Below are 12,545 nucleotides of genomic sequence, written 5' to 3'. Positions count from 1 at the left end.
GTTTGAAAAAGCATTAAACTTAATAACCTTTCAATACAAATATATTCTTACAAAAACGCTTATATTATATTTACCAAACACATAGCTAAGCATCGGCGTGGCTTTTGTTGAAGGTGTCAGCCATTTTTGCACCTTCTGTTAGAAAGAGCACCGTTTTTGTCAATGATTTTTTATGTCCCTGTATTTTCCAACATGGCCGCATTCACCTTGCCCGTGCTGGGTTTTAAAGGATTGGATTTGACAATATTGCCGAACCGAGTTTCAAATCCAAAAAAAACAAAAAAAAAATTAAAAAGAAAGAAGAAGAACGAGGCATTATGAATTGGGGGGGCTTTCATTTCAAATTCAAAGGCAGACCATTTCAGACAATGAGGTCCACTCTTCCAGGAGGTGGTGTGCAGAATAGCAAGCAATTGCTTCAATGGCCGCATGTGCTCCAACTAAAAAAATCATTGCCAAGAGTAAGATTGCTGTGTTGGGTTGTAAGAAAATCAATTGCTTCAATGACCGCATGTGATGCTTAAGGAGATTTTATATTTTTTTTAGTTTCCAAATTTCAACATCCACCTAATATTTTTTAAAAGAATTTCTAAAGATACCAGTTTGATAAATATTTTACAGCTTAATTTTCAATTATATATCATTAGTAACTCTTTTTTAATATTTATCGAGGCCTATAATTCTCTATCTATTTTATTAAATGCACCTATTAAATTTATAAATATGTTTTCTCTTGTTGCTAAAAACTGTGTTAATTTGACAATGTCTATAAATTCTTTTTTTGCATTAAAAAAAATATTTGATCCGATCTCGCTAATTGAGCATGCATCAACTGACTTAGAACTATGGACTTCGTTTGAGTACTGAAACATCAAGCAATTGCTGAGTGTCCTAATGGGCTCCAACAGGAAAATCATTGCCGAAGAGTTGACGATGAGTCCATCTACCTGAAAACCAGTCTGCAATGCAACGTCCCAGAAAAATCATAACTTGTGAAATAGGAATTAATTTTATCCTTTTCATCTTCAAAACCAGATTTAAAGTCAACTTCGACTTAGGATTCATGGATCACTTCAAATGATAAAATGGCTTGCTTTAATGTTTAATTCGCAAGTTGTTGTCCTGACTGTATATAGCTTTATAATGTTTATGAACAAATAATGAAATAATAGCATAAATTAAAGACTTGTAATAAACATGCTAATCTATACATTCAGGCATGGGAGACTTGTAATAATCATTCCTCATCTACTGAAAAATCTGGTTCGTCCGGCTTCTGCAGTGAGCTCACAATACTTGAATCTGAGCCGGAACGCTTGAGGACACCCCTTCTAGCTCTTGCTTTCAGCCTTGCTGCATACATGGAGAAGCCAGACCCCGGTGATGTTAATTCAGGATCGGAAGCTGTTGGATTTTCTCTAGCTCTGAGGTCAGTCGCTTTCTTCCGTTTCTTATACCGGCGCCATGCTGCTTGTATGAAACAGGCTGCCCATGTTCTCCAGTGGTGTGAGTAGAACCGGAACTTTTGTCTTAGTTGCTTGCTGTGAAGTCTTCTAAACTGCGATGCTACAAACTTCAAGTCTTCTGCACTGAGGGCAAACGCCTCTACTTCCAAAATAGCTTTAACTGTGCGGGTAGATGATGGGAGGATGATACTTAGGCGTGGGTCTAATGCCCATGTCAATAGTTCCTCGCCACAGAAGTCACCCGGACCAAGGCGGCAGGAATTGAAAAATCCAGTTCGGCCACCGTTAGTTGTGTAGGAATCAAGGTTGCCGCGAATTATGAACAGCATCTCATTGACAGGATCACCTTCACGCACAAGAAACGTGCCTTCAGTGCACAACGCTGGTTGAAGCCTCTCGCATATTGCATCTAGCATCCTTTCATCCATTTGATCAAATAGCGGAACCTGCGTATTTCATAAGGAAATACATTTCAATCATATAATAATAGTTGGCACAAACCACTAACTTCCTCCTCGTTAATGCACTTCTGAGCACTTAAATTCTAAATTATGTGGTCCAGGTGAATCCTTTCTGCCTTTTGTACTGTGTATGGCTTGAATTAAATTGCTCTTCAGAGTTAAGTAATCGATTTTATTGTCAATGAAACTGGTCCGACAGAAGTTGATCTGCCCTACCAATGCTATTACAAAGTTTTCTTTTCAACCACATCATCCATGTCTAGTTCTACGAATAGATTAAGCAACACACCCCTGTTGAGTTGAAGTGTCAATGTGCACAAGGGAATGTTCGTTACAGTGACTTACTCTCCGAACCAGATCAAGGCAGAGATGGCGTTTGATGTCTCTTCGCAGTTCCATGGGCAGGCCTTTGAGAACAGCTTCCTCATCAACGCCCCTAGTGGCCACCCACTTGTACTGATCGTATTTCCGAACAGACTGCTTCAACTCATGCGGTAGCTGCCTGTGATGCATCCATTGTTCCGTATCAGTTCTCTTGATTCTCCACTCTTCCAAGTGAACTGTTGTTGATTGTAGGTATGTCTGCAAGTACAACGTATACCAGCAGTGAATAACATGTAGTTTACCAACCCAAGGATTTCTGAGAATTTAAAGAAGCAGTTCATAGAACGAAAGCAATGCAAAGGAGCTAAAAGGCATTTTCTGAATTATCTGATGTCATCAGTTTCTCGGTTCTGGGAAAGAAGTCTAAGAATAAGGGTTGATGCTAAGGCAAACCTAAACAAGTTGTGCAACTTCAGTTATTGGGACATGGGAGGATTCATATGGCATTTTAATTTGCTACAGAAATCTGGCATTGATAAAAATGTGAAGAACTTACTTGCATATTCCCTATAAGCAATCCGAAGAGAACCAGTCCAAGCGTTGCAATGATGATGGAAAATGCTATTTCACCCACATAAGTGCTTGTTGAAAGATTTTGCCCTAGTGAGCTGCATGCAGGGTTGATGTTAAGGAGCATTGATAAAACAGTATCATTAATATCTGATTTTTTATAAAAAAAAAAAAAAAGATGAGTTTGGAATTTAAATGATGCGCTTAAATCCTAGCAGTGATCCTATGGGTTACCTGAGGTTAGAATGTAGATTACCTGAGGTTCCTTAAGCCCCACCAAAAACAGTAAAAGTATTTGTTGAAGAACGATGCAGTCGTAACATCAAATTTCAACGCATCACCATATATTCCAAACTGATAGTATTTATTATCTGGGTTGCAAAAGTTTGTGATGTTGCTTGAATTGAACCAAGATTCTCTATGAGGACTGCCATGCACTCGACGACAATCAAAGAATCCATACTCACAAGATAAATTCTCTAGATTACAGACACTTATCCAGCATGCTTCCTGACTCTCAATCGATAGAAGATACCAGCAAGCTCCTAAAACCTGTTTTGCAGCAAGGAAATGAATAGGTTGAGGGTCACTATTTAGCTTATACGCAGCCACACACATTGCTTTAACTTGTAGCTCAACCGACCAACCCAAAGCCATTTCTTTGACCAGAAATAGCTTGTCATATGCTTCATTAACCCTAACAAAGACAAAAAAAAAAAAAAAAAAACACTAACAAAGCTGGACAATTCTGACAGAGTCATCAAGTGATACAGGTATGCTCTCCCTGTAAGCGAACAACAGAGCAGGTGCACTTAAAAAGAGTATTTTTTACTCTTTGTCTCTAAATGTTATACTATGAAGAGACAGCTAGAATTCTCCATTATTCAAGACAAAGCTTATGCTAATCTAAAGTTCATCAAGAGAAAAGGTTACTTTGAACTTACATGGCTAGCCAGCATGTAAAGCATCAGGTTGTAAGCAGCTCCAGCCCATGCTGTCTCTGTTACAACACCAGTGGTCTTGACAATATGCGATGAGAGTGGAAATATCAGAAAAAGTCGTGGGAGATACTGAAAAATGATGATGAAACGAAGGACATTTTTTGTGTTTCTCATCGTTGAACCACTAAGATTGGGGATAACAATCCAAATTAACACCTGCAATGTAGAGAAAGCAGCAAGATTAACCGGTGGAACCATTTTTGTGCCTGTTTATATCCCAACTAAAAATTAACGACAGAGTTGGCACACCTGAGGAAGAGGCAAGGCTGCTATAAGGTCGATCCAGAAATTCTTCTGTAGGTACCTTAACGCAATCTTTTTAGAATCTATAACAAGTTCTCCTCTCCCAAAAACACGAGAAGAAGGCGCGACATAAGCAGTACGAAAACGAATTAAAATCTGAATCATGTAAAAGACATCAGATATTGATCTAACAATTGTAAGGCCTACTTCGAGGGGGATGCCAATATCAATACATAATTCATTCCAGACTTCAGGCAAGTAAAAGAAAAGTGGATCCACAAACAAGGAAACTAAGCATGCTACTAAAAAGATCTTAGTCCATCTCCGTATCGATGCTCCTCGAGGATCCAATATCTTTTTCTTCACTCTATCATAATCCTCAGAGAAAACTCTAGAAAGTATTTTAGCTTTAAATGATTTTCCAGTCTTCCCAGACACCTCCATCTGAGACATCATCTTCCTACTAGAGTCTGACATTTGTGTTCCATCAATGTTGTATTTACGCTTAATTGCACCATCTCCATTCACTGCCGGCGGTAAGCTTAACTCAAGATCATCTCTAAACCTGAAAAATCGTTGCATGCAAGTCTCAAATTTAGGAAGTGATCGAGCCCATGAATTCAATTCTCTAAATTGGACAACAAAATTAGCTAGCACTTGGAGACTTACTATGTATAAAAGTTTGGAGCAAAATTAGAAATTTGATAGAATTAAAGAAGTGGAAAGGCACAAACCTTACAGATTTTGAATTCCCAAAACCCATTTTGTTCCACTGAGAAAAAAGCTGTGGCCTCAACTATGGGATTTGATCTGCAATACAAGGAAGACGAAGGTGTGGAAATATAAGGGCAACTAAAAATCATTTATTGGTTGGCAAATGTTGCAGCGCTGAATCAACTGAAACTGACATGACATTAGTTTAAAGCCACAAGAGGCAATCGAAGAGGTAGTAAATCTATGGCCTCATGTTAAACCAGGTATCATGTGAACAAAATATACACAGATCTGCATCAACTTGGACATCAAGCTGGCTAGAAAAAGACTATCCTACCTTTTCAGGAAAGATGCAAGGCAAACATGTGAACAAATTTCTTTTAATGCTACCTTAAATCTGCAAACAGTTTATAAGACACACACACATACACCCCCTCATTGAAAGGATTTTCCTTAAATTCAATGTATGTTGAATCTGTAACCTTTGACAACCGTAAAGAACCTTTATGCTGTATTGAATTATGACAAGTTTGAAACACAACCCCTAAGATTACGGCACGCACCCAAGCCTGTGCTCAAAAACCTGCAAACGCATCATCCATCATGCTTATACAAGTGTCTGAAATCAGACCAAAAGGCAGAAGCTGTGATTTCTTGCCTTATAATCGCAGCATAATTAACGAATGTATAATTTAAAACCGTTTCACACCATGAGGGTATATGTTCTACATTAAGCATAGGAGCATACACAGATTCAAACAAAAACATTTTTTAACAGGCATTCAAATGACAGCAAACCCACAAAACACATTTATTTTGTACTGTGAACATAGCAGAAAGAACGATATTAACACTTCATTAACAGAGAGAGAGAGAGAGAGAGAGAGCTCTTGCATTGCAAAGTAGTCCTTTCATTAAGCTCAATTCCATCAGCTATGCTTCTCTCCAGTTGTTACTGATTTCAGCAGAGATAGATTTTAATTTTCCAAAAAAAAAAAAAGGAAATCAAAGATGAACAGTTTCCATTATTGGAATATTATATATAGAAAAAACCCTTCTTCTAATTCAATCTCTTCGTATGCCAACAATGTTGGATATGGCTATGGCATGTATGAAATAGTGAACATATTTCGTAATATTGTAACAGCTTTGAAAATCTGAGAATACGAAGCAAATGAAAGGGAGGCTAAAAAAGAAATGATATAGTAGTTTTATGAAATGAATTTTTAAAGATAAAATCGAAGGAAAAGAGTGGGAGAGGCAGAAGAGAGGGACAAAGAAGCACTGACATGTGAGCGTGTCCAAAAATAGGAAGAGGCTTCTGTTCTTGTCCTTGGTTTTTTGCACTAAACTCTCATAGTTAACTTTGTAAAGATCCGAGGAGTTGACTGAGATAGATTCTGATCTTGCTTGCCTATGGCATCTTGACACGTGAATCTGCCATAGATTCACGCTGTTCTTCACAGCAACTTAATTTAATGGCGGTTCCACTGCATTGCCGGTAACTCTTCATGCATGAATTCATGAGTGAATTATAAATTGGTACCTTTAGTTTTGAGAAACAAATTATTTAGCGTGTTTTGTTTTAAAAAATAACTAATCCCTTTTAAAATCTTATGTTTTTTCCAATTTGTTTTGTTCTTTGTTGCATTAAGAAATAGAAAAAAATTAAATAAATATTATGAAAAGATTGATGAGAAAATAAAAAATTGAAACAAAATAATATTAAATTAAGTATGGTCAACACTAGTCAAGGGACTAGTTAATTAGTTTTTGAAATTAGAAAGATTGTTTAATTCAATTAGCAGAACTAGAAGAACTAATTTATAATTTACTTAATTATAAATCCATACCATTAATTTTAAAATCATTAATTTAGATTTTAATGGATCATTTGTTATCCATAGCTTGAGGAGAGTCAACTTCAACAAGAATTATTGTCCTAACCTAATTTAAGTGGCCACTACACAAAATGATAAAAAATTATAAGTAATTTCTTAAAGAAATAAATAAATTGTAGGTTCAATTTATATAAAATGATTTAAAAGAAAAAAAAATTATAATTTAACAAAATTTAACTTTTAATTTTTAATTTTTGTTTGTATTATGTTTTTACTTTAGAACCTTTTTGGTCAAATAATCATTAATACTAATTTTTCCAATTCTAAGCAAATATCATATAACGTCTTGTCTATCTCAACAAACAACATATGTTTGATTTGATTTTATTCAAAAAAATCAACAGGGACAATATGTCATTCATCTCACATGCAAAGAAAAAAAAGGTCCAAGTATGCGGGTCCCAACAAAATGGGTTAGGTAAGCTGGCCTAACTTGCTTGGCTAACAGCGTTAAGCTTTTTTTATTTTTTAAAATTAAATTTTTTTTATAAGATTTTTTTTTGAAATTTTAGTAGAGAAATAGTTTTCAAGCTTTTAAACTTCTCATTTTTTTATATATCTAAGTGCCATTCTTAAAAAAAAAAAAAAAAAAAAAAAAAGATCTTTAGTTGTTTGGATTTTCAAATTGGAAAAAAAAATGTAGTAATGCAAATAAGCCAAACATAGCTTTTATTTTCAAAGTGAAATATTCAGATTTATTGGTTCTCCAAACTTTAAAAAAAAAAAAATTCTTAAAATAAATTTAATTTTTTACCCATGTGCAAAAATACTTCTTAAAATATTTTCTCAAATGATACCAAGAAATGAAATATTTTCTGACAATTAACTATATCTAAATAATTTCAAAAATAAGAAAAAATATATTTATATCTTCTGTTGACCCGAGTTCTCAAGTAATTTTTTTTTTATCAATATGATCAATTATACAAATAACCAAACCCTAAGTAAAATCAAAGATTGTTAAGCAAATTTACATTTTTTTTATTCGGTTACTTGTAGTGGTAATTAATATCTATATTGATACGTACTGCATGGAAAATTAAATAGCCCTCCGTAACCAGACATGCAGACAAGAAGTTTCTTGAACCTAACCAAGCACCTAGCTGTAATTAATATCTATATTGTTACGTACTGTATGTATGTTTATGTATATATGTATGTATGTATACATAAACACACACACACACACACACACACACACACACACACACACACACATATATATATATATATATATATAATACACAACCCCTGCTGTGTTAGCATTTAATCATGGCCATCAACGGTTGTTTCCTGAAATAATAACAGGCTGGATTTTATAAGTTGATGGCTAATGAAGGGACAAGAAATCAAAGCCTCAAAAAAGAAATCATGGGTGCACATGCTTTGCATTAATATTTTATTATTGACCCGGGTTACTATGTGCATCAGATTATTTTTATTTTTATTTTTATTTAAAAGATATTCATGTATTGTTGATTTATTTTCAAATATTGATACGAGAATGTATTAAATAATATTTTTTAAAAAATATTAAGATGATAATTAAATCTATAATTAATATCATGAGATTATAATAATTCTATATAAAAAAATTAAAAAAAAATTATAAAATTAAATTCATAATCAATTTAGTGTTGAAGGATAAAATTGAAAAAAAAAATATTAAATTAAAAAAGAACAAAAAAACTATTCAAGTCAACCCTAGTTAACTTGTCAAACTATCTGTAACCCGAGTCATGAAATTATAATAATGCCACAGAAAAAAAAATTATGAAATCTTAATTTCCAACCAACCAATTTAAAAAATAAAATAGAAAAAAAAATCAATTAAAAAAGAATAGAAAAATAACCTAAGTCAACCCAAGCTAACCTATTAAATTAGTTACATAGATCATGAGACTAGGATAACCTTATAAAAAGCAATTTAAAAAATATTAAAAGCTCGATTCTCAAATAATCTAATATTAAAAGATAAAATTAAAAAAATAAATAAATAAAAAATTGAGTTGTTGGAGGGAGGGTAAAATGAAAACAAAATTCAATTAAAAAATGTAAAAAAAATAAATAAATTGAGTCAACCTAACTAACACGTGGTCCGGGTTAGCTCGATCGAGATAAATCCATGAAAAGCAAATTGAAAATGATTACAAGCCCAATTTAAAAAGTATTTGATTAAAAAACAATCCAAAAATAAATAGATTTAACCTGTGTCGACCTACAAAACTCGTGATTTAGGTAATGAGATTGAGATAATCATTTAAAAAACAAATATAAAATATTTATGAAGTTCCAATTCCTAACCAACTTTATATTGAATGATAAAATAAAAAAAAATCAATTAGAAAAAAAAATAAAAAAAATCAAATCGAATTCACTCGGGCTAACCTATTAAATTCATGACTTAAATTATAAGATCAGAATAAATTTATAAAAACAAATCTAAAAAAATCATAAAACATAATTCTCAAAATAATTTAATATTGAATGATGAAATTGAAAAAATAAAAAAAAAATTAAATTGTTAAAGAGTTAAATTTAAAAAAATAAAATAAAAAATAAAAATTACTATTCTAATAAATAATGTTTTATAGATTATAGTTTTGCAACACCCTTTAGTTTTTTTTTTTTTTTTTTTTTTGCAATTGTTAATGTTAATACTCAATTGTTGTTAATTAATGTTAATTTTGACCCACAGGCCAGAAGTTCAATATATTAGGTTTTTCTGCTCTTTTTTTATTATTTATTTTATTTTGAGCAGGTACGAAGATACGAACACAGGAAAAGATATATAAAGTAGGGAAGAAAGTACAAAAGAGGTACTGATCACTGATGGGTGTCGGCTTTGGCACCTCCCTTTTTAACCCAACTCATAAATACACGGTTGCTGGATCTAAGATTGCCCCTCGAATAGGCACAAGACACCTGGCAAGAACACGGTCTCTTAATGAACCTCATAAAGCATCAAAAAGATGCCTTTTGGGATGCTACCTGCCGTTAAAAATCATTGTCTATTAATTTTTATTATTAAAAAGATATTTCTTGGAAAAAATATATGGTTCTAACTTGACACTTTTTTAGATAATATAATTTTATATTTATTTTCTTGTAACTAAATAATGTGATATTAACAAAAACCTAAAGCTCCTCTAAAAATATATATGGTTAATTGTTCATTTTAGTTTGGTCTTGTCAGATTTTTATTACAATATAACTATTTAATTATCCTTAAAAGAAAAAATTACTATTTAACTTTGGTTCAAGAACTTTTTTATATTTCACTTTTATAACACAATAAAACCAGCTTATTGCTCTTAAAATAAGAAATTCCTTTCTTTATTTCCATGTGCTTGTATGTACTTTCATTTTGATGTTTTGTTTGTGTAATTAACATGTGTTCTTTGAGGTGATTCAGTATTTTAATGAATATAAAAAAGGTTTTTTCAATTTCATTTTTTTTTAATTTATAAAATTTAATCCATAATATTTTAATCGCTATTTATTTTATTCGAGATATTAATTTTTTTACAATTTAATCCTTCATTTTTATTGTTATTTTTTTTACCTTGGTAAATTTTTTAAATTGATATTTTTTTTATTTTATCCTTTAATATTAAATTGATTGATTGAGCGCAAGTATATGATTTAACAGATTGTAAGTTCTAGAGATTAATCCAGGTTTAAGAAATTTGTTCGTGTTAATTTGTTTTTTTTTAGCTCATGTTTTTTTTTAATTTTATCATTCAATATTTAATTTAATTGGAGATTGGGTTCTGTTATTTTTTTTTTATTTTCTTTCTTTAGGATTTCTCTAATTTTAAAAATAATTTAAGTTATCCTACGTCTTTTTATTTGTCGCTCTTTATTAAATTTAGCTTTTTTAAAAGAAAATTTTATTTTAAATTAAATTAAATTAAATCAACTACTTAAATATAAGCATATTATGCTCACTTCATGAATATATATATATATATATATATAGCTTTTTTGGGTTTCTTTTTTAGTTGAATGTTTTTTTTTTACCTTTAATATTTGGTTGGTTAAAATTAGACTTTCTATTTTGTTTTAGTTTAGGTTTCTTGAGGTTATCATAATTCCATGCCTTGGATTTCAAGTTAAACCATACTTATCTTGGATCGAGGTAATATGTCATCGTCTCAATATTTTTTTTTAAATAATATATTATTTAATATGTTATCATTTTAATATTTTAAAAGTGTTTTATCTAGTATGTATTAAATTTTTTACTTCCTAATGTCCTTACAGTTATTTTAAGGTTAGAAAAAAATAATCTGACTTGTTGCATAGCAAGGCCAAAAAAATTAATGATATACAATGTATTATGGTATAGCTAGAAATTCATTTGTGGAAGGGAGGTTAATAAATAAAATTAGATAAAATTTATTCACACACAAAGAGACAGATTAAGGAATTGGATTAGGGGTTAAAAAAATTGGATGTATAAAACAAAATTAAAAACACACTGAAAGATAAAGTGTTTTTTTTTTTTTTTTTGGCAACGACAACACATGTTTTATACTATAAAAATATATAGAAATAAATAAAGGTTATTGTGACTTGTAAAAGAAGAAAAATGCATACGAGCGTGTTTGACAGTGTGGTAGCGGTTGCTTTTCAAATAGTTTTTCATGCTATGTCAATAATGTTTTTTTTTTTTTTTTAAAAATTATTTTTAACATCAGCACATCAAAACGATACAAAAAATACAAACCAAACTTAATTTCTTTAAAAAAAAAAATTCAAATTTAAGCAAAACGTAGGTGCCAACGCACCACCAAACATGCTAGAGTCTTTGTTACAAGCGACGTAATTAAAAGGCAGCACAAAATTTTATGAATGTGAGATCGTGGAAAGAGTCTTGAAAGATAGGAGGTTATCGTAAGATGGTTTGTGTAAATCTCAAGCTTTCACTAGCACTGTTGCATTTGTTGCTAGCAAAAAGGAATGTTGGGTTCTCACTGTTGCAATGATCTGGCAACATTTTTAAAAAAGTATTGATTTTTGATCGTGGTGGAAGAAAAGGGTAGCTGGAAATGATGCCGGTTACTTGCGTGGTGGCCGGAAGGTACAGCTGTGTTCTTATATGAATGAATGGTTTGTGACAATTCCAAGAAAATACACGAAATCACCATGGAACAGAGGTTCTGAAGAGTCTATCCAGCTAAAAAGTTAAAAAGCCACGGCACATATATCTTTCCAGATCTTTTCATGACAGCAGCAAAGAAAGTAGCAGCTTGATTCCAAGGTGAATTTGCCCTAGTTCTTTCTTCTTTTTTGCTTGTAACTTGTCTTAATCAATAAATTGCAAAACAAATGGGCATGCACTTCTGCACTGCTTTTGCTCCGTCAATTATGATTATTATTTTAACTTGTATTTTTATTAACCCCAACTAAATTCTGATTTCGCAAGATGAAAACCAAACCCTCTTTAAACATCCCTCAAAACTCACCAAGTGGGAGGCAACGTAAATTGGAAGGATTACACATTTTTTTGAAAAAATAACATTATATTGTAAATATGGATACAATTGCAAAAAGTAGGAGTTCGAGGATAAAAAAAAACAAAAAAAAAAACATGTAAACGCGCATTATTCATGTGAGCAAGCGAGACCATAGTGGATTGCGATGGGTGAACAAGGATTCACCTATCTATTTCAGTTTATGTTCTAATAATTCTAGTAAGGCAACTAACATCCAAGTTCCTTTACAAAGCAGATTAAAAGCATTGTAACCTCAGTTTTCAACATTTTAATGCTGGATTTATCATAAATAATAGAAAAGCAATCCAAATGAGATTTGCCTATGCGACAAAAATGCAACAATTACAGAATAATCACCTTGGTA

The 12,545-nt window shown here is 31.7% G+C and overlaps 1 protein-coding gene across 1 annotated transcript; it reads right to left on the bottom strand.

The window, feature by feature from the left end:
* Positions 1–1,060: 1,060 nt before the first annotated feature.
* Positions 1,061–5,020, bottom strand: LOC118034792 (protein CNGC15b). The gene is made up of 7 exons (XM_035040198.2): positions 4,800–5,020; positions 4,072–4,630; positions 3,766–3,978; positions 3,078–3,373; positions 2,808–2,919; positions 2,273–2,509; positions 1,061–1,912 (listed from the first exon to the last, which is right to left on the bottom strand). Exons 1-7 carry the CDS (start codon positions 4,826–4,828, stop codon positions 1,238–1,240), a joined length of 2,121 nt encoding a protein of 706 aa, XP_034896089.1. The 5' UTR covers positions 4,829–5,020; the 3' UTR covers positions 1,061–1,237.
* Between the last annotated feature and the right edge of the window lie 7,525 nt (positions 5,021–12,545).

This window comes from Populus alba, chromosome 9 (assembly GCF_005239225.2).
Source record: "Populus alba chromosome 9, ASM523922v2, whole genome shotgun sequence".
In the NCBI taxonomy this organism is placed as follows: Eukaryota; Viridiplantae; Streptophyta; class Magnoliopsida; order Malpighiales; family Salicaceae; genus Populus; species Populus alba.
This window is presented reverse-complemented; position numbering and strand designations above follow the sequence as displayed.